Here is a 23,606-nt window from a genome sequence, read left to right on the forward strand (position 1 = left end):
GCTGCATAAATCAGGTTTGCATAGAATTTTAAAAGGTACTTGAGCACCTAAAACACTGCTCAGTGCTTCTTTCTAAACAGCTGAATACCTACATCCTATTTATATGCATATGTATATAAAGAGGTATATATGCACATATTAGCCAGGTAGGAATAGTCACAAATAAATGCTACCCTTAGTGATCACGACTTTGGGCCTCAGCTCGTTTCTCCTGCTTTTGGTACAGTCTGGTATAAACACATCTTCCAGACTGGGATATACCCTTTAGCTGGCAGCTCAGGCAGTGAGCATGGCTTGATGGGCACCTTGCACCAGGTTGACAGTTCCTGACTTTGGGACATTGGGTGATAAGCTTAACACTGTTCTTGTACTGAAGCAATGTGTTGAAGCTATATGCTGCTTTTTAATAGAGAAGAGCAGTCTTTGGGACTACTGGAGATAGAAAATTTGGTGATGTTTGCAACAGTTATTTTAATATCATTAGTCTGTTTTACTAGCTAGTATGAGTCCTAGAGGACAGGCATTTCTTAGGTGGCATGCTGAAGCACTGTTCAACATGATCTGTCATGAGAAGTCAAAATAGCCTTGACACTCTCCTGCCATGGAAAGCCTGCTTGGAGGAATTCTGCTCCAGCAAATCTGGAAAGCTTTCGTCATGTTAGGGGAGCCCCTCTGAAGGACTGTCCTGGCAATCTGTGGAACAGTGCAGCTTCCTGTGCTACAAATTACACCATTTCTGAGGTTGTGTCAGGGCTACCATCATTCACCCTAATCTTTTTGAGAAGGAACCTGGAATGTAAGACCTTGACAGTACTTGAAACTTTGCTACTACTTCCTTCTTTCCCATTAGCTTAGCATTATGCCTTATCCAATAGAGACGTATTATTCAAAGAGGAATTAATTACAACTAATTGATTGATTCAGTTGATTGATTCACAGATATCTGCACAAGCCGTACGATTTCAGTCTTGAAACCTGATGATGGAGAGCCACCAGGGTTTTCCATGAGGGGAACCCACACACTGCTTTCCATTGGTGTAGCAGCATCAGATATTACTGAACCACATTCAGAATTCTTCAGTTTCAGTATCTTTAGAATTGCAATTCTTTTTAAATATACTGTGAATCATTTTGTGATGGAAAAACTGAAGCATTTCTGTCTATAAATACTGTGAGTCATAGCAAAACATGAACCATTTATGTGTGGCTGACTTTTAAGTACATTGTACCTCCTGCTTCATAGTGAAGCTGACTTTATTTCTTTCAGACCATTTGAATATTTACAAGCATCAGTTTGATGTCCTTGAAGGACTTCAGGGAATTCAAGAAGAATTTGATATTTGTTCATAGTATTTGTAAGCTGCCTTTAACGACAACTTATATAGGGAATTATCAACCCTATTGATAATTGATTCTGCAGAAGGTACTAGCACAAAACTTCAGGTTTGGGGGATTTTTGAAAAAAGGGTGACAAACATTAACAAGGAAATTGCTCTCTTGTCCTGCTGTTAAATCCATATATCGTATTTTTTTCAGTTTTGAAAAGTTTTGTTAGATCTGTTATTTTTTCTCTCCATCATTTTGGAGTTTCTGTAGTAGGTTTTCTAAAGGCTTGTGTAAAATGCAAGGTAAGTTACAAAATAGAAAATAAAAATAAAAAGAAGAAAGCTTTGTGGATCAATTGTCAGCTGTTTTACCTGCGGTGCAAATTTGTGCAACTGCCACCTTAACTATCTCTGTCTTTATCTCAAGTTGTGGAAAAGAACAATGCAATTTTCCACATTAAGAGATCTCATAGTCACTAAGTTATATTGTTTACACCATGCAGAATTGCTTTATTGTGAAACCTGTCACATTTTCAAGACAAGAACAGGAAATTGCATGTTTTGCCTGGCTGCTGTTTATTCCTGTAACAGGAGATCTCATAAAGTATGCAATCCAAGTTGTTTTCCCTTGATGGGTTTCTTGAATTTGCATTTTTGTTGCTGTACATCATCATTTGGAAGATGGGATTTTTGTTCAGGCTTCTTACCCAGGGGTTCCATAGGGTCCAGAAATATGCCATAAGATGAAAATCCTTACCTCTTTGTACTGTCATTGGTTGCACAGAAGAACCATTAATGAGCCCCGAGAAGAATGTTTTCCTGAACTTTGAAACCAGAAGAAATATGTCCTCGATGCATGTGACTATATGTGGGCATAAAGTATGGCCTTCTTGTACTACAGTAGCAGCACAAAGTATGAAGTTTCTCCCATATGAGCTACTTGGCAAGGGTGACAAAAAATTAAGTCCAGTGTCAGCACATCATGTATCTTTATCCTGAGATACTATCTCCTGGATTATCATAATAATTTTGTTAATTACTTGGAGAGTTAATAAAGGAGAATAAATATATATTTTAATTTATTTTTCAGCAAGTGAACTTCATAATGTTGTTATTTAAGTTAATGTTTATATTTGTTTTTCAGGAACAGCATAGCAGCCTCAGCAGTTTGTGTTTTCAACCTGAGTGCCATAACTCAGGCTTTTAACGGACCCTTCAAATACCAGGAAAACTCTCGCTCTGCTTGGCTTCCATATCCCAATCCTAACCCTAATTTTCAGGTACAGATATGTGGGAGAAGGAAACATAGTTCACATGTGGTGGTTTGTTTCTGAATGTTGTTTGGCTCATACTTAAGTAACTTTAGAGTTTCCCAGTATATTGTAGCCTAAGACCTTAAAATTTAAAAATAAATATATAAATGGGAAAAAAAAAAAAAAAAAAAAGCTTACGAATTCCCCCTATTTCAATATCCTTAATTTTATCTTTTCACAAAACAATTTGGGTTGAAAAGAGGATGCGCTATTAGAATCTGGAAAGGAAACACCATTTGACAGGAAAAAAAATATGGTAGGGGGAGAAAATCGGAGGGGGAGGAAAGGAGTGGTTACCATTGTGTCTATTTCCCCATGCAAGGTGGTCCATGCTTGTGAAGAGTCTGATTAAAATAATTTGTGAACTGTTGTGCTCCTTATTTGAACTTGTCAGCCTTAGAGTATGTAATAATCTGTAGCTGGCTGACAGCATAAAACTAATTACTTCAAGGTGGGTCAGTCACTGGTACTCTTAAACAAAAATTAAAGGATATTTCAGGTAAGCACATATGCACACATTTGTTGTGGTTTAACCCTGGTAGCCAAACACCAGAGACACTCTGTCACTCACCGTCCTCAATGGGACAGAGTGAGAACTTATGATGATAAAAAGCTCTTTGGGTTGAGGTAAGGACAGGGGATTGCTCAATTACTGTCATGAGCCAAACATGCTCAGCATAAGGGAAATTAATATAATTTATGGCTAATTAATAACAGACTTGAACAGTGAGAACTTAAAAAAAAAAAAAAAAAAAAAGTAAAAACATCCACCCTCTTCCACCTCCTCCTCCTGAGTAATGCAGGAGAACAGGGAATGGGGGCTGCGGTCAGTCCCTGATGCTTTGATGCTTTTTCTCTGCTGCCCCTTCAGGGTCACTCTCTGCCCCTGTTCCATGTGGGGTCCCCTCCCATGGGATGCTGTCCTTCCTGAACTGAGCCTGCAGGGGCTGCCCACAGGCAGCAGCTCTTCAAGATCTGCTCCCACATGGCTCCGTACCACGGGGTCCATCCATCCATCCCCCAGGAGCAAACTGCTCCAGCACGGGTCCCCCACAGGTGGGCAGCAGCTCCCCCCAGAGCCCCTGCTCCTGCTCCTGCAGGGGCTCTCCATGGGCCACAGCCTCCTCCAGGCCACATCCACCTGCTCCACTGGGGGCTCCTCCACAGGCTGCAGCGTGGAGATCTGCTCCATGTGGGACCCATGAGCTGCAGGGGGAGAGCCTGCTCCACCAGGGGCTCCACAGGCCACAGGGGAACTGCTGCTCCATGCCTGGGGCCCTTTTGGAGCCAGCTGGAGCTGGCTCTGATCTGACATGGGGCAGCTGCTGGCCCTGCTCAGAGGCCACTCCACAGCTCCCCTGCTACCAAGCCCTTGCCACCCAATACAGCATTTTTATTCTTCTGCACAGTCACCACTCCCACAAGGACAGTTATAGCGAGAGTGATGCTGGCAAGGGAAATAGAAGGAAAACTACATTAATATAGTGATTAAAACCAATAACTTTTCACTACAATATTTAAATGTGGATCTGCCTTTCACCCTTCCTTTAATCTTGATACAATCTCAGGGGTTCAGTGCTGCTTCTGTAACAGCCTTCCCTATCATGGGAAGGGTCATGAGATCTCTGCAAGCATGAAACAGAACCATCCACCAGGGACAGTAGGTAGTTTTAATTATGTCCTGATTTATGCAAGCAAAGGAAAATAAAGCACTGAATTTGCTCTGAATACAGGCCAGAGAGCCCTGTTACCTTTTCCGAATAGCATGTTTGGCGTTATGCCCAAATGACAAAATACCAGTTAAGTAAGCCATATTGCCGAAGCAAGCTATTATCGGTATATAACTTTTTACATTTTGTAGAAATAGTTACGTTGTCAGAATAACGATTGTAAGAAGATCCAAGTGAGGTTAAAGTTTTGAAAAAAGAAGCCTGAAGAAAGGCTTGTATGTAAAAATCTTGCCTTCTTTCTGACTAAATGGAAGTCAAACACAAGTTATTAATGTCTTCCTGCAAAACCTTTATTAATGAGTCTAATTATTACAGAAGCACCCCATACAGAATGGTACATACAAATGAAGCTGACAGTCTAATGGCTATATAAAAACAGTTGGGAGTCTATACTGTACTATCAGTAGTCATCTCTAGCTCCCAGTCCAGGCAATAAAATGTTGAAATTTCTTGTTTGGAGAGTCTGGCTGATTTTAGTATGACTCTTACTTTCTTTATCAAATTTACAAGACCAGCAACATTTCAACATTTCTATCATATCTCACAGAGCAACAGCTTTGTAGGCTAGCACTAGTTTAAAGAGCTGTAACGTGGCCTTTTAAAACACAGTATTGATGCCAATTCATGTTAACTGATCTCTAGATATCATTAGTGATGTTGAACTTCTGTTTTTCACAGGTGCTATCTTTTATTCATTTGAACTTTCAGTTAGATTTTTGGCTCCATAAGTGCAGTGCCGTCATATACCAGAAGCTAATCTAATGCTTAGAGCTAGCTGTAACCTTTTTAAGATTTCACAGTGCTTTAAAGTACATACTGCATGTAGAGAGGATACATACACTGGCTGAACTTGTGATTTCCTTCCCCAAAAGGAGGAAGCATGGGTATGGTAAAATACCAGAAGTTCTGTTTATGTGGTTGGAGAATTAGATTTATCCTCAGAGTATTCAGCTACTCAGCAGTAACAGACAGAAGCATGTGATTATGACGGAACTCTACTGCTGGGTGGTGATAATTACATTCAGCATTTTATTTCCACGGCTAGATGTAATGATGTATTAATTTAAATATTTTCCAGATTAGAATAGTACTGGAGTCCCAGTCCTGAACAACACTGTTTCTCTCCAGAGCTTGTTACTTTTCTCTTTATGCAGAACATCTTCCATTGTAAGACCAAGGACAATATGTATTTCAGTGTACTATGAACATTCTAGCTAGAATCTTTCTAGCTTGATATAATCAGAATAATTCTTCTTTGGCATGCTATGCTTTTTTTTTCGTTGGTCTGACATGCAAGAAAAATAATTGTTTCCTGTCAGTTGTCTTTCATCCTCATAGGTTCTCTCATTATGGAATTATTGATTGAATTAAAAAAATAAAATTTATATTTGGAGTCATCACTTAATTCCAGATTGCTAATATGGCAATGATGAAAAAATAACTTCTAGGGTTTTGCAGACTGTATGATTTAGTTCATATTTTGATTCATAGTGCAATTTATGACATAGTATCCTAGAATCAAAAAACGGCTTGGGATGGAAGGGACCTTAAAGATCATCTAGTTCTAACCCCCCTGCAATTGACAGAGACACTTTCCGCTAGTCCAGGTTGCCCAAAGCCCCATCTAACCTGGCCTTGAACACTTCCAAGGATGGGGGATCCATAACTTCCCTTCCTAATTGCCCTGACCCATTTATAGGACCTTACATTTGGCATTTTTGAACCTCATGAGGTTCACACAGGCCCATCTGTCCAGGACCCTCTGGATGGCATCCCTTCCCCTCAGTGTGTTGACCCCACCACACATCTTGGTGTCATCATCCAACTTACTGAACATGCACTCAGTCCCACTGTCCATGTCACTGACAAAACTATTAAGCTGGTCCTGAAAGTGGAATAGAGTGGAAAAAAAAATGACTTGAGTATCCTTTCACATCATGAATGTTTGATGATGTTGTGAAGTACTGTTTTACTTCTCTAGTGCATCTGTGTATGAGTAAACATGAAGATGTTTACATACTCACACATGCTATACATATATCTAGTGTCCTCAGTTAGTTGAAGACCTAAACACAAAGATTTTAAAATTAATTGCTGCTTATCTTGCTTTGTTTAGTTGTGTCTGGAATTTGTGCATGTGATGAATAAATACACAGAAATTAGTACAATTTTTAGATATACAATGTGGTCAGTTCCAAAGAAAACATATCTTTGCTATGGATAACATTTTTAGTAAGATTTATAGTTAGAGCTCTATTCTGTCCATTCTTGGCTAATGAGCACAGAGTCTGAAGAAGCTTATAGAACTGTGGAGAACTGTGCTGTGACCTGGGATTCCTGTCAGACCCTGGCTGTGATAGAGATTTCCTTTGAAAATTTGTAATGCCTTTAGCACTGTGTTTATGTAAATTGTAAAGAAAACTAGTAAGAAATTTCTGATAGTAGCTTTTCTTCTTGCTGCCCTGTGTGCATAAGTTATAACCAAATATTACTATAACCCATCTGTTGTCAGTCTGGTGCCCTTTCGTATTGCTTGGAGTTAGGGAGTCCCCTTAGTACTGCCTCAGGAAAGTGGAGCTTCTTCAGTCACTGTGTGAACAGTCTGATCAGCACCAAAATGTGCCATGAATGTGGAATTCCAAAGTGTCACTATAATACACAGTCTTGGTATTCATGTTCTTATGCTCTAATTTAGAGAGTAAATCTGTTATTATCGTTGAGGCATATGGTAACGTTACTTTTCTGTGTTTGCAGTGCGGCACCATGGACCAGGGTTTGTATGTGAATCTGACTGAAAGAAATCTTCAGGATGCTCAAAAATTCTTCTTAATGCATGAAGTTGTTCAACCAGTTATTCCAATTCCTTACTTCATGGAAGACAATAGCCGATTTTCTCATGTGGTTGTGGATGTTGTGCAGGGCAAGGATATGCTCTTCCATATCATCTATCTTGCCACAGGTATGAACTTTGAGTTGTTGTGATAACTGCAAAAGTGTGAGGTCTGTCAATTTTAATGGTCTGTAAATCAGTTTGGCAGTGTGTGTAACACCTTGAACAGTTTGTTGTTTTTGTTTCCTTTATAGCAGCATTATCTCTGTCTTTACATTTTCTGAGTAAACGAGTTCAGTAGTTTGCAGTGTCTTGGTTTATATAATATTGTGAACTTAGATGTTAGTGTCTTTACAGTTCTTTGAAAGCATGAAGTCTACATGCTACTAAGAGAGTGAATGGCTGGAAATTATATAAACACGAATTGACAAGTTTCTCTCTTCTATTCTTTTTTATGTAATTAAGGGTACAGTCACACTCAAGGTTCATACATTGCTACAGTTCTCTGACTAAAATTGTCTTGATTAGAAGTATTGCTTTCTAGGTTTAAAATTTCATTCAAGCTCCTTAAAAACACTGAAGGTGTCAGAGAATTGATTTTGCAGAAGAATGGTGTCCCTAACTGATACTGAAATATTAGGTTGGAATAACATGTTTAGAGCTTTGTGGCAGAAAACTTAGGGCAATTCTCACATAGTTAGTTCTAAGCACATTAGCAGGGCATATCTCATCTAAACAGTGGTTTACTAGTGAGCCTTTTTAGTGTCATATTGAGTAAGCACCAAATACAAAATAAATAAATAAATAAATAAAAATCTGTTGATCAACATGAGGAAGAAAAATCCTATACAACTAGTTCTTCTTGCAGTCAATGTGGTCAATTTCTATAGAATTTCATCATAATCATCACATCAATTATAGAGAAGCTGAATCATTTTCATCACTCTTAAATATGATTTATTATTGAAAATTGTATATTCTATGGCTTAGCACTTATCAAGAACCTCAAAATCATAGAATGGCCTGGGTTGGAAGGGACCTCAAGGATCATCTAGTTCCAACACCCCTGCCTAAGGGATGTCACCCACTAGATCAGGATGCTCAGGACCTCATCTAACCTGGTCTTGAACACCTCCAGGAATGGGGCATCCACAGCCTCTCTGGGCAACCCGTTCCAGTGCCTCACCATTTAAGTATTGGAAGGCTGCAATGAGGTCACCCCAAACCCTTCTCTTCTGTAGGTTGAACAGCCCCAGATCTCTCAGCCTTTCTTTGCAGAAGAAGTGCTCCAGCCTTCTGATTATTTTTGTGGCCCTTTTCTGGACCCGCTGTAACAGAGCCCCCAAGTCCTTCTCTGCAGGGCTGCTCTCAATGAGTTCTTCTCCTAGTCTGTGCTCATGTCTGGGATTGCTCCGGCCCAGGTACAGCACCCTGCATTTAGACTTGTTGAACCTCATTAGGTTCATGTTGGCCCACTTCTCAAGCCTGTTAAGGCACCTTTGGATGACAACTCTTCCTTCTATCGTATCAACTGCACCACTCAGCTTGGAGTCATCTGCAAACTTGCAGAGGGTACACTCGATTCCACAGTTTATGACATCAATTAAGATATTAAACAGAACCGAAAAATGTGCATTGTGGTTCAATATATGATTTATTATTTATTTTCCCCCTGAAAACATTTTTTTTTCAGTGAAGATAATTTCTTTTTGAATCTGAAGAGATTTTTGAGTAATTTGGCACATTTGGGTGGGACAATATTTCTTGTCATATTATCCTTTCTAATTGTGGTCCTGGAAAGACGGGCAGTAATCTGAAAGCCTTAAATAAGTTTAAAACTGTGCTTGGATTTGGCCAGTTGTAGTTGAAACAACCTGCTGGTTGGTAAATAATAGCCTTTTAAGTGAAATCATGCCTATATTAAGTGCGGTTTGTATTGCAGCGATCTGACAGAAACTGAATTACAGAAACATGTACTTGGTTTTATATGAAGACACTGTTACTGCATTGTAGGATATTTACATTATAATGACAGCATTGAGAATTATGTAATTTGTCACAATTCTGGTTGTCTTCAGTTTTTCTTATTGTTTTTCCTTTTGTGTCTGATTCAGTGAGGACTGAAAATTTCAAGTTTTGTGGTTCATTAATTAATTAATTAATTAATTAATAAGTTAATTAATAAATAAATAAATAAATAAAAGTTCCAAGTTCTTTTTATGCATCTTTCTTGCTGCTAAAAATATGTTGTTTGTATGTTCCTTATGATATATTCTTGCCCTGTACAGTTATTCTTCTCTGTACTTCTGCTTTCAGTCATTTATGGAAGTAGGATTCCATGGTAGCTGAACCTTTTGTCTGACATGCTTTTACATAATCAGAAAGTATGTGGTGCATGAATGTGAGAAACTGTACGATAAAGAAACATAAGTAACAATATAGTGTTATGGAAGATTTTTTTAATAGAGTAAATTCTATTTCACTTTGATTTCACCCAAATGCAGGGTGTTATTGTTGTTTTTGTTGTTGTTGTTGTTGTTGTTAACATTCCTTCTGTGTGCACTCCCAATTAAGCATAATTACTAAACTTTATTTTAAAAAAATAATTAATTAATACTTACTTTTCAGAAACATTAACTGATTGGTAGAAGTGAAAACGAACCGCATGTTTTTATATAGATACCATACCTACAATACATGAGGGTAGTGTGAAAATATCCAAATATACCAAAAAAACAAAGTGTAGTTCTCCTAAAATCTTATGAACTGGGGGAATGACAGTATTTCTACATTTTTGGTGTGCAAGTCATAGCTTTAATTTCATTATATTGGTAATGATGCAGGATCTTAGTTCTCCATAGAGTTAGATTATATTGTGTAGAAGCTATGTGGCAGTTAGCACTGAGTTTGCATCCTAAACTGCATGTGGTAAAAGATTACCAGGACAACACTGCTTCTATAAACAACAGAAATTGGAAGGCAATGGTGTTAACTGTGGAAACCAACACTAACTTTAGAACCATAGAATCATAGAATGATTTGGGTTGGAAGGGAACTAAAGATCATCTAATTCCAACCTCCCTGCCATGGACAGGGACACATCCCAACAGACCAGGTTGCTCAAAACCCCATCCAAGCTGACCTTGAACAGTTTCAGGGATGGGGCATCCACAGCTTCTCTGGGCAAGTCAAGTGATGGGTCAGATTTCCCAGAAATGTTGTGTAGTCTCCACCCTTGAAGGTTTTCAAGACTAGACAGCTATCCAGTCTATGTTACAACTAGTTCTCCTTTGAGCAGAAGATTGGATTTGAGACCACCTGATGTCTGTTCCAACCTGAATTATCCTGTCTGTCGCATTCCAGTACAGTATGCAAACTGTTTGGGCTCAACTGCATTTTTAAACAACCCTGTGAGAATAGATGTCATTGTACTGGTGAGGGGCCTGGAGATCAAGTCATACGAGGAGCGGCTGAGGGAGCTGGGCTTGTTCAGCCTGGAGAAAAGGAGGCTCAGGGGCGACCTTATTGCTCCCTATAGGTACCTCAAGGGAGCCTGTAGCGAGGTGGGGGTTGGTCTATTCTCCCACGTGCCTGGTGACAGGACGAGGGGGAATGGGCTTAAGTTGCGCCAGGGGAGTTTTAGGTTGGATGTTAGGAAGAACTTCTTTACCGAAAGGGTTGTTAGACATTGGAACAGGCTGCCCAGGGAAGTGGTGGAGTCACCATCCCTGGAAGTCTTTAAAAGACGTTTAGATGTAGAGCTTAGGGATATGGTTTAGTGGGGACTGTTAGTGTTAGGTCAGAGGTTGGACTCAATGATCTTGAGGTCTCTTCCAACCTAGAAATTCTGTGATTCTGTGATTCTGTACTACTTGGTGCCAAAAGGGAAATACATTCAATTCCTGATAACTGGTGGTAAGGAATTTATACCTACTGCCATAAAGCAGGATGGATCCAACCCATGCTGTGGGGGATGTATTCTGCCTAAGTTTTGTAGTTATAATTCATTGCAACATTCTTACAAAATTGCCTCTTAAAAATCACAAAACTGATTCAGTAGATAGGTAAACATATAGATTAGATTGAATACAAATGAATGTTCTGTCTTAGTTAATCAAAGCAAAAATCCTATTCTTTGAAGCAGATAGGAAGTAGTTAAGAGAAAATTCTTTCTTCCCGTATCTCATATTCACCTACTTCTCCGACCTGTTATCAGAATACAGGTATGACAGAGGAGAATATCCCTGAAAGTATTAAAAGTGTAATCTAATTTCATTAAGACTTCAGTAGAGATAATATTACTTAAGGAGAGACTGGGAATAAGCAAACAAATGCATTAATCTGCTGTGTAAACAGTCTTCATTTCTTAAAGCTCTGCAAAGTCATCATTCTTCTGGAGATTCTGATGTGCTGGGATTTAACAGATACTGCTGGTATCAAAAATATATTCTACTACTTTGGAAATACATCTTAATCTTCTGCTGCCCTGACTTCTAACAGAGAATGAAGGGATATATCAATTCCTGCACATTTGCTGTTGCTTAGAACTAGCACAGTGATGCTGTCTTTAGGAAGGAAGAAATCCCTGAAACATTTCAAGGAAAGAATTCACAGAAGTTCTGAACTACAAATTATCTCTAATAATAGGTTAAAGGCGGAGCAGGTTATTGAATGATCTGACTAGTTCTGACTACTTTTTAAATTTCAAAAAAGTAAAAACAAAATAGTGCTACATATTTCATAGTTTTGTGTACTTTCCCCTTTTCTCTGTCCTTTTGTCCTTTTCTCCTCTCCTTTTTCTTTCTCCCTTTAATTTTTTTTTTTCAATTTATGTGCCTAGGTGTCCTGTGATTAAAAATTTTGCTAATATAAAAAATGTATCCAAAATGTTTTTCAGGATACTACAACAAGAGCAAAAGCTTGAGAAAATATACTCCAAATAGCCTTTACTTAGAAGGTTGTTACAAAATGTATTGATTTATTGGAACAAATAAGAAAATTCTTAGATTTGATGTCTTAGTTTGAGGGTATTGTGAAACCAGTTTCTGGTTGCTGGCTTTTGAGAAAAAATAATATTGATATTGTCTGAAAATAAATTTCAAGATCATGTTTTAAAAATGGTGGAAAAAAATCCCATGTTTTCTCAGTACTTGTCTCAGTAGGCAGAATATATACCCTCTTAATTATGGTAATTTATGTTTTAGCACTGATGAAATTAGGGTATAGCTAACTTACAAAGATCTAGTGAAACATAAAGAAATATTTACTGTTGGTTGCATAGCTTATCTGTATGCTAAGAGTGGACTTTTCACTTAACTGAGCCTGAATTTTTGTACCATAAGGACAAGTTTTATTTGAGACTTAAAGATGACCAGAGTATATTAGGAAAGCTGTACCAAGAAGTTCAGGAAGGTAGCATTTCTTTTTTCCCTCTTAAGACCTCAAAATTATACATAGCAATGGAAAGAATAATGATTAAAAAAATAAAATTAAAAAAAATATATATTTGATGAAACACAAGAAATAATGATTATGAAGGCATGTGGAGGTTTCAGAAAGAAATTTCAAAAGGAAAATGCAGTTGGATTTTTCATACATTTGCCTACAGCAGGAGAATAACAGGTATTAAATTTACACAAATGTAACATTTTTTCTGTTGAAGCCGTCCCTGATGTTGTAGGTTTTACAGAGATTAGTCCTTACCTCATGAAGTGATTTGGAGTATGCATGACATTCATTTTGGAAATGCTATCAAAACATTTTGTATTTCTACCATTTGTCTTACTAGACAGTAAATTGATGCAAAGTAGTGCAAGATTTGATTCCTCCACTTTTTGTTACAATACTATCTTTTTCCTTTTGTTTTTGTTAGCCATACAGGACACATTTTGCTAAGGAACAACTTAAGATCTTAAAAAGAAGAAAGAGGGAAAGGGAAAAGGGAAAGGGAAAAAAAGGAAAGGGAAAAGGGAAAAAAAAAAAAAAAAAACAAAAAAAAACATATATGTGGTTTTGCTTCAAAATCTTGGAGGAAATATTGTCATTTTCCTGGCAGACTACAGGTTCTGATCAAAGTGTGCAGCTTTCATATTTAATGAGCATGGTGTCATAATATATGCAGTAAGTGTGAAGCTATGGACCTTAACATTATAAGCAAAAATATATGCTTATATACATTTCATACATGGTGCAGAGAGCATCAAAACTTAATTTGACTGCATTTTTTTTCCAATTTGACACTATTTCTGACTGTATTATCTCAAGTGTGTTGAGATTATTGAAAGTAATCTGCACATAGTTTTTTTTAGAAAGAAGCTCTAGATATTTCCTGTAAGTTTAACAACACCTGTTTAGTCTAGAAACTGCCATATAAATGCAATAATAACAATGTTCAAAGTAGTTATAATTTGAATCACAACTCAAGTGTGAAAGTGGTAGGTAGACTATTTGTATGTATTAATGCTTTCTAGTTCAAAAACAGAGCAGCAGGAAAAATCAGAGTGCAGATAGATAATGGGGCATATGCACTGTAGCACGCAATAGTTACAGTTTTAAAACTCTTTCTTGTCTGTTAAGATACTACCAAAATTAAAAGAAAATGGTTGCTTTGATTCTGTCTTTCCTTGATAAAGGCATAGTGTGTTTATACACACTTGTAAAGCTCCACTTCAGTGTTTTTAAAAACACTTCCCTGTAACTTCTTGTCCTCCTGGCCTTTTGTGGTATCATTTTAAGAGCTTTGAAGCATGGACAGTTACCAATTACTTTTCTGTCTAGAAATGGTGCCCCTTGGAAAACACCAGTCAGCAGCATGATGATCATGAACATTGTTAAAAAAAATTATGCAGTACATCATCAAAGGAATAACCTTATCCTCTGCTGTTTTTGCAGTGACCATAACCACTGATAAAGGAAAATCTACTTGAATGAACACCTTGTTTATATTATTAATCTTTCCATGAAACATTTTGCTGCAAAGCCTGAAAAAAGATTGCACTGTTTTGGCTTTGAGAGTCTAATGTTCACTCTGGGATTCATGCTAATGTTATTACTGAGAATGCTTCTTATATGCTCTTGCCAGAATATTTATAATATTTTCCATTCAGAATAAGAAGAAAAAAAGGTAGTGCAAACTATAGCCATTTTACTAGGTAATTTAAACACAGAAAAGTTGATTTGCCTTATGTATCGTGTCACCTGTACTGGGCAAAGTGTCTTTAAAATGTTACCAGATTGGAATGGCCATGTTTGAAGTCCAGGCTACAAATAATACTGTCAGACTTTAGAGAATCAAACCCTGAATTGTAGATGTTTCCTAATGATTTCCCTTGGCTTTTTCACTCTGTGTGGAGATCTTTCATTCTGCCAGCTCCAGTCAGATAGTGCTAAAGAGGTTTCTTAATAAATTGATGACTCTAAGCAGAGCTGGTTAAATTATTCATTGACAGCAATTTATGTGTGAGAACCATTGCCCTTTATTTGGTTCACAAATTACCCACTATTTATTTGTAGTCATTTTTTATTGTTATTGTCAACTCATAAATAGGTCATGATTTTGATTAGTTTGTTACTGGTATTTGCCCAGATAGTTTGTTCATATTTTAGATAGCATGTTCATGAATTGCTTGCTGCAAATAGATGGCATTTGTATTCTGTTCTCATGGGACAAATTTAAGTAGGAGAAGCCTTTTTGTCTGTTCACAAGTTATGGTTATGTCTTTATAATTGCCCAGCTCTACTGAATAAAGACTGTAAATAAATGTCCAAAGAACATACAGCGTGGGCTCTTCTATGCCATCACTGGAAGTCAGAATTCGTGCCAAAAGCAGCCACTGCCCAAAGAACAGCCGGCTCTGTTTGCATGCAAGCAAGACTAATACACAGACTAAGGAGAGAAGCTGTGAAGAGCTGGTTGCGACTTCATCTCAACCTTCCATTCCACTCCAAGGGGACAAGCTCCTTTTTGTCAAAGTGTTGCTGAGCTCTCAACACTTATTTGACTACTTTACAAATTTAGGATGACCAAATAACCTTTCCTTCTTCCTTCCAAGTTTTTTAGAGACTTGGCAGGGAAAGGAAACCAGACTGGAAAACCCCTACATTCATGTGTTAGTAGGTGATCCTAAAGCACAGAATGTGAAGCTGATGGTGGAGGAGGTGTTCCTGCTGCCTTTAAGGCTGATGTCTCTGTTAGCGCCTGATTTATTTTTATTTTTTTTCCTGCCCCACAACAAACAGTGTGTAACTCTTGTGTGAATACTCAGTCAGTGTTCAGAACCCTTCTTGAGAGATTTGGGGTGGAAGTGTTCCATTTCAAGGGACCTGGCTATACAAGAGCTTTTCAGAAAGCATTGGGCATCTTGGTACATTACTGAGCATTTTAACATCTGTAGAATATTCTGCAAGGCCTTTTACTTTCGAAAAGCCTTTCATTTAAGGTGAAGAGTGACTTAATGAACCCATTGCCAAACAAAGAAGAAAGCTGAATACTTATGAAATCAAAATATTTCAAACCCTACATGAAACTCCTTTTGACCCTGAAAAGAAGGAAATGGAGGATCACAAGTATGATGACATCATATATATGGTAATCAGTGTGAGCTGTGTGAGTAAAGTTATTGTTATATAGGATATTCTACTGAATTCTTTTTGTTCACATTTATGAGCTTCTTCATTTTGCAGCATTTTTCTCTGTAAGCCTCAATAAATCCAAATGTTTATGACTAAGCAAATATAAGCAATGCCACTAGTAATCAGTGTGTTTGTTGTTTCTTATTTATTTATTTATTTTTATTGAAAGAGTAATTGTAAATGAAATATTATGTTAATGACAGTATTGTGGCCTTTCTATGAAGTGTCATGTAAGCTGCAGGTAGATTCACAAAAATGTAGATTAGGCTTCATCTGTATTTTACTATATCAAGGTACTGAGTAAGAGTCATAAAAAGCATTTGCAGAGAAGACTCACTTGTATACAAAGTCATTCCTTTAATTTATTTTTTATTTTTCTTATCTCACAAATCTTGGAAATTTTTTTCTACAACTGCACATGTTCAGAAGGAATGGGAATGACCACAACCAACACAGTGGCTAGATCACTTGTCTAGGAGATACGAGCTGATTTTTAACTATTGCCCTATTACCAGATATCTCAACTTTTAGACTCTTATACAAAGAATATAATGTAATATGATAATATACATTATATATTATAGCTATTACCGCTTTAATGTTGTAGGTTAGTGAGATGAAAATCTGCTAGGGAAGAGTTCTAGGTTCATGTCTCTAATAGCAATTTTGCTGCTGCCTCATGTCCATTTACTCCTAATTTACATTCTTTTGGAAAGAAAATGAGTGACAGCATCTTTCTTTCCTTCTCTGATTTTGGACAAAAGTTGTGCTTTAGGCTGAAACTGCTGCTGACATTCTGTGCAAATCATAGTGGATTTGTACTGGTTATATATACTGGATTTGGCTCATCTGGAGACAGAGGCATACAGACACATACTGTGCAAGCTGCAAATGAGTTTGAGTAGAAGATAGCCCTTGACTCATTCTAGTCAGCCAAATTTCGGTCCTCTTTAATATCTTCATTGATGATCTGGATGAGGGCATCGAGTGCACCCTCAGTAAGTTCGCAGATGACACCAAGTTAGGTGCGTGTGTCGATCTGCTTGAGGGTAGGAAAGCTCTGCAGGAGGATCTGGATAGGCTGCACCGATGGGCTGAGGTCAACTGCATGAAGTTCAACAAGGCCAAGTGCCGGGTCCTGCACCTGGGGCGCAATAACCCCAAGCAGAGCTACAGGCTGGGAGAGGAATGGTTGGAGAGCTGCCAGGCAGAGAAGGACCTGGGAGTGATGGTGGATAGTCGGCTGAATATGAGCCAGCAGTGTGCTCAGGTGGCCAAGAAGGCCAACGGCATCCTGGCTTGTATCAGGAACAGTGTGACCAGCAGGTCTAGGGAGGTGATCGTCCCCCTGTACTCAGCTCTGGTGAGGCCGCACCTCGAGTACTGTGTTCAGTTTTGGGCCCCTTGCTACAAGAAGGACATGGAGGTGCTTGAGCGGGTGCAGAGAAGGGCGACGAAGCTGGTGAGGGGCCTGGAGAACAAGTCCTACGAGGAGCAGCTGAGGGAGCTGGGCTTGTTCAGCCTGGAGAAGAGGAGGCTCAGGGGTGACCTTATCGCTCTTTATAGGTACCTCAAGGGAGGCTGTAGCGAGGTGGGGGTTGGCCTGTTCTCCCACGTGCCTGGTGACAAGACGAGGGGGAATGGGCTTAAGTTGAGCCAGGGGAGTTTTAGGTTAGATGTTAGGAAGAACTTCTTCACTGAAAGGGTTGTGAGGCACTGGAACAGGCTGCCCAGGGAAGTGGTGGAGTCACCATCCCTGGAAGTCTTCAAAAGACGTTTAGATGTAGAGCTTAGGGATATGGTTTAGTGGGGACTGTTAGCGTTAGGTCAGAGGTTGGACTCGATGACCTTGAGGTCTCTTCCAACCTAGAAAATTCTGTGATTCTGTGATTCTGTGATTTATAATGCTACTGGATTGCTACGGCAGTCAGTTGTCTTTCTGACACTTTCAATCAAAATAGCCGCATATGATTCAGTTAAGAAATCAGGCAAGGTTTATTGTGGGTTATTATCTGAGAAGCAGTTTTCTCCACTTGTGCATGTAAGTGCTTCTTTGATCTGGGTGCTGGAAAATTTATTCAGTGGGAAAACACTACCATATTCATAGCATGCTTTGGGTAGTACAAGGTACTTATTTATTGTGGTGGCACAAAGAGAAGACAATAAAAAAGTAATAGGAGCAATAAGCACTCCCTGTCTGGTCAGATCCAATCAGAGTTAATACACCTCAACTTTAGAAGACTGGCAGTGATCCAGGGTCTGTATTCCATAGTGATTTTATCCTTTGTGTACAGCATGGCATTTTTCACTGCTGCTCTGTCAGATAGCAAGCTTTAAATCATAACAACCATTTCATCTTACAATTAATATCTATGTGTTTATTTTGTTTTTTGTTTGTTTGTTTGTTTTTGTTTTTGTTTTTGTTTTTTTTTCCTACTGTTTTATTAAGAGGTTACACATTTCTTTGCACTATCTGAGCAGTTCAGCCCTAGATGCTGATTAAATGTTATTGGTCTATCTTAAGTTGCAATGTTTTCTCTTACTGAGAAGAAGCTTCTGGGAATTTAATATAGACTTATTAATTACATTTTGAATTGTTTTATTTAGCAGCAGCCTTATAACTATATTTCTGTTTCCTTTCATAATCCATCATATGAAAATATGATAGAGATATGGTTTAGTGGGGACTGTTAGCGTTAGGTCAGAGGTTGGACTCGATGATCTTGAGGTCTCTTCCAACCTAGAAATTCTGTGATTCTGTGAAAATTAGGTGTCTCTTGACAGGTGTAATGTTTCCCATTCAGAACCAAGAGGCTACATATGACTTGGGTCATCTTTGCCTCAGTTTCAGGTTTTGTGTGTGTGTATGTGTGATTTTTAGTAAAATAAAAGTTGGATGATGCCAACAAGAATGTCTATTAATACAAAATATTTTGAAATGGGTGTTCTCTAGAATATATGCTTTCACTTGTAGCTCTTGATATTGGATCTGGGAAGTGATTGAATCACCATTCCTGGAGGTCTTCAAGAAATGTGTAGATTTAGAACTTAGTAGCATGGTTTAGTGGTGAACTTTAGTACTAGGTTAAGGGTCAGGCTAGATGATCTTAGAGGTCTTTTCCAACCTGAATGATATGATGAGTTTATGATCATTTAACTGGTCTTAGGGAGTAAAATGTTTTCACGTCCGGGAGTGAAAACTCCCAATGTTTTTTTTTTTTTTTGAGAAAACTCCCAATGTTTTTCACGTCTGGGAGTGTTGCCAGTAACACTGCTTTCAACCACCAAAGAGAAATGCTATATCTGAACTGCAGCCTAATTTGTATTAATTTGCTTTTGTTTGGAGGTACAAACTAGATAGCTCACTTGAAGTAAAACCTTAGGTACATCCCTAAAGAATCTTTACATGCTGTTTCTTGTCATAATATGTTGATAAGAAGACTTCATATTCAACAAACAGAAATATTTGAGACTTCTAAAAAGTAAAAGTAGTCTGATAGCACATGCAGGTTAATGTGCATATGGGTAGGATCTGTTTGCTTCAAATAGAGTAATTATGATAAAAGGCAATAAATATGTATGTCTACTTTTGCCTGTAGGTTTTATGCACTAACATAGTCTTGACATTTGTTCTATTTCATTTTGAACCTTACATTGAAATGCATTCTTTTTCTAAGCTGGAAAAATGTGTCTTTTTGCATGCCAGCCTGGTGTAAAAATAATTAAAAATAAAAATGCTGGCTACATTTGTCATACTCCTTGTAAATTTTATTTTGCTGAGTTATTTTTATGGATATTGGGTAAATTATATACAAATGCAGCACGAGGTGATCACTTGGTAAGATCAAGGACTTTGTGCTTGATGTTGTCATGAATTGTGCTTTTGCTTCATATTGTATACATGAGATTTGCTGATACCTTCACAGTGAAGAAAAAGAGAGAGTGCAGGGTATTAAAGCTAAATTTGAAATTGTGTCAATCACCTGTTTGCCAAGTTCCAAGAAACATCTCTCTGCTCCCCAACTCATTAAAGCTTCATGTTATGCTGTAGTTTTAACCACATACTCTCTGCAGAAGCATAATTTCTTAAACCAATGTTAGTATCTTAAGTATTGCAATACGTTTGAATGCACACATTTTAATATAACTTTCTCAAGGGGATATAAATAATGATACTTGGTATGGGAACATGATTGCGTAGCTGTGCCTTGAACTAGTCTGATACACATCCATAGGATTATCCTCCTTTATGAACACAGCAACATGACAGAGAAAGGCCATTCCATTGATTCAGTGATCCTGATGGTAGCAGCACCCATATGGGGTATGATGAGCTGCGATTTAATTCCTCTTGGAGTTCAGAGTTCAAAGCCATCTGTTCCACCTCCTTGCTGAATGCTTAATTCAGAAGAGAAGGGGTGGCTGTGGATGGGGGAGGAAGCCTCCTAAATCCACTTATTGGTGGTATATTTTTCTGCAGGCAGAATGCATGGTTCATCTGGCCTGAGAGAAGAAGCACGGCAGCTCACAAGCCAAATAGGCAGAGAATTCAGCTAGAGAGGTTTTATTGCTTCCAGACCATGCTGCAAGGACTATTAAAATATTTTTCCAACGCCTTTTTAAATAAGCAGAAAGTGCTCCCTGAAATTCCCCAAGGATATGAAAGGCACCTTTTACTTGCAGAGCATAAAATCACATCAGAACCTGCTGAAAGCAAGGAAGAGGTACTTTTCACAGACTTAGTATATATTGCTTATCTCTCTCCTTCCCTGTTCACAGCAGTTCGATAGTCTTCCTCAGTGGTGCATGGTAATGTAACTCTCAGAGACCATGATTTTTCCTGTCTGCAGCTGAGACTTTAGTTCAGCTGTCTCATGTACATCAGGGAAGAATTAGGTAAATGTGTATCACTGGTTTTGATTTCTCAGTAAATCAAACCAGTGTGCCAGAAGACAGCATAACAAAAGAGGTTTGAAATCTCCAGTGAGAAAAGATAGTAAGCTGTTCTTATAGTTACATAAAACAGTCTTAGAAAAAGTGAAGTTCCAAGGTGTTTTTCTTTTTTTTTTTTTTTTTCCTTTAGATGGTATTACTGTTCTGAATACCAGTTTCACACACGAAGCCTCAAAAGCCTCAAGAGAGAGAAAGATGGCAATTGGATACAGATCTCACAAATCTTCAAATTGATCCATAACAGCATTTTCTTTGTTAAAACTTTTATAATTGAAATGTAATAAAATGATCTTGCAAGTAAAAGATTATGAAAAGATACTGTTTCATATAGCCTTAAAACAGATACTGCTTTATGTCTTATAAATAAAAGTAATGCAGCACTGATTGAAATTTTAGTTATTAAACAGTTTTTCATTGACTGTAGACTGTAAAAGATCTGTAGCTGCTATATAGGTATTAGGTAGGTAGCTGTTAAAAGGTATTCTAAAGTTACGTTTTATTTCTGAGTAAGTTAAGTGTTGTGTTACAGATGGTTTCAGAACCTCCAAATCGGACAAAATTTTATGAACATGCATCTTATCTCTCACTCACATCTTTGATGAGCTGAAAATTTCTTATCAGACTGAAAATGGAAAAGAAGTAGTAAACAAAGGTGTGACAATTAGTATGATTTTTTCAAAATACATACATTTTGAGATTGTTAAAAGTACTTTATTTTGTCAGACAACATGAAACATCTGTTTAAGGTTTAAAGAGAGTAAAAAAATTGCTGCTAGTGCAAGCTTCAATCTAGCAAGCTGAAAAAGGGGGTGATTTGATTTGAAAGTCTTTCTTTGTGAAGAAAACAGACCTAACTGATGTGGAGTCTGAGATGGTAATCCAGAATGTATTTTGTTGCTTAGCATGGGTTCTTGCTTAAGCTTCTAGAAAAGACCAAGGGGAAGAAGTAAAAATAATTTTAAATTTTAGGGATTACCAGCTTGAAGCTCATAGATGTACTCTTTCCAAAAAGGCATGTTGCTCTGCTTTAGCTGTAGTTGCTTTGTATTTTCATCTCAGGTAAATCTGAATTTCTCTTTAGAAATTAAATTGTCTATTTATATGAAAATTTTTGAATGAGTTGTATTTAAATCCTTCAGCTGGGTTTAAATTCCAGTTCAACGTGAGACATGAAATGGCCACTGAGGGATGGTACACAAATTACGTTGTTTTCTAAAATGTAATACCCTTTTGATTCACAGGCAACACTGCTAATGGAAACCTTAATAGTACCAACTTAGAATCTATTGTACTTTGAGGAGCAGAAGATGTTGTGTTTATTAAAGTGGGTATTTAAAATTTTGTATGTTGTTTACTGGAAGCTTTTGCTGATTCAACTGCAAATTGAATGTGTTCTTGTTAGATTTCATAATAAATGGAAATTAAGTCTACAGGTCATAGAAGCATTCAAAAGAATGCATTATGTTTAAAAACTTTTCTCTGGAAAGCAGTAAAGAAAGGATTGACATGTCAGTCGTCATGATTTTCTTTGTTTTTCTTTGATAGATACATTTCAAAAGTGTTGTATTTGAAGATAGAAACTAAATTCCTGTAGCGTGTTTGAGGTGGTGGTGGTATTTAATCTTCAATAGTCAAACAATCCAGAAAATGTGTTATGGCTACATTTTATTTTGTCTTCATTTTATTTTTGAGCAATGTTCTTCATTAATTTGCATTTTCTTTATGTTCTACCAAACATGTGGCTTCGTTTGAGGAAAGCTCCTGATTTTGGAATAACTAACATCTAGGTCAGTGCTTCTTAATCAAAAGAGTCATTGAGGCAGCAATTCAGTATCTTGTGTAAAAAGGATAGTACATAAATATTCCCTTCATAAAATAAATTCATGTTAAATTTTGACATACAGTCATGAGAAACTCTTGTTTCTTACAGAGCTACAGCTGAACTTCTCTTCGAATAGGGCACTAAGAAGCTTCTCTAGCTAAAAAAATGAAATTTGTGTCTTGATAAAGCATCAGAATCCATATTAATTTTTTTGAGGTGCAATTTTTTTTTTTTTTTTGAAGATAGGATGGAAAGTAAAGAGTATACATTAAAAAAAATAAATAAAAAAACAATATAGTACTACTCAGTAAATTAAGTTGGGAATTTTAAAATCAAACTATTCTTTTTGTATCAATCTGTAGAGGTACTACATTTTCTAATAGTATTTTTAATTTCTAAAGCAGAAGTGTTGAAGAGTCGTTCATATGTCCTTTGGGCTATAGTGTGATAAAACCCATCCCTGTAATTCAAGTATATATATAAATATATATTTCATAAAACTGGAGGTAAAAGATACATTAAGTAACAAAGGATGATTATTTTCTCTTATCTTCTAAGCCTTCTCCCCTTGCTTTAAAACAAATTGTACCCCACCCCCACATGGGCAAACCGATTACAGCAAAGATTTTAATTATCCATATTCTAATGATGATTTAACTAATTTTAAAATTAGTTTAAGGAAGAGCAAAAAAGAGTGGGTTTTGAATGCTCTCATATTCTGTGTACCATATGCATCTATTTTATTTTATTTTATTTTATTTTATTTTATTTTATTTTATTTTATTTTATTTTATTTTACTTCATTTTATTTTATTTTACACAGATTGCTAAATCATAAGGCTTGGGCTTTCCCTTTCTAAGCACAACCAGCTGCTGCATTAGCTGTTCCTGTGTCTTTTTTCTATGTTGAGCACATAAGCCATTATGCAACCTAATACTTTCTGTCATTGCAATAAATTTCTGCCATTAACCAAATGCATGTTTTGCTTTGCTTTCTTTCAG

General features: G+C 37.3%; 1 protein-coding gene across 7 annotated transcripts in view; it reads left to right on the plus strand.

Annotated features, from left to right (window-relative positions):
- Positions 1 to 23,606, plus strand: part of SEMA5A (semaphorin 5A) — a 337,450-nt gene that overhangs the window by 210,932 nt on the left and 102,912 nt on the right. For all 7 annotated transcript variants that reach the window (XM_032180765.1, XM_032180761.1, XM_032180768.1 and 4 more), the window contains exons 10-11: positions 2,470 to 2,605; positions 7,123 to 7,327. In XM_032180765.1, coding sequence (XP_032036656.1) covers positions 2,470 to 2,605; positions 7,123 to 7,327 — 341 coding nt within the window. The remainder of the gene's footprint in view (positions 1 to 2,469; positions 2,606 to 7,122; positions 7,328 to 23,606) is intronic.

This window comes from Aythya fuligula, chromosome 2 (assembly GCF_009819795.1).
Source record: "Aythya fuligula isolate bAytFul2 chromosome 2, bAytFul2.pri, whole genome shotgun sequence".
In the NCBI taxonomy this organism is placed as follows: domain Eukaryota; kingdom Metazoa; phylum Chordata; class Aves; order Anseriformes; family Anatidae; genus Aythya; species Aythya fuligula.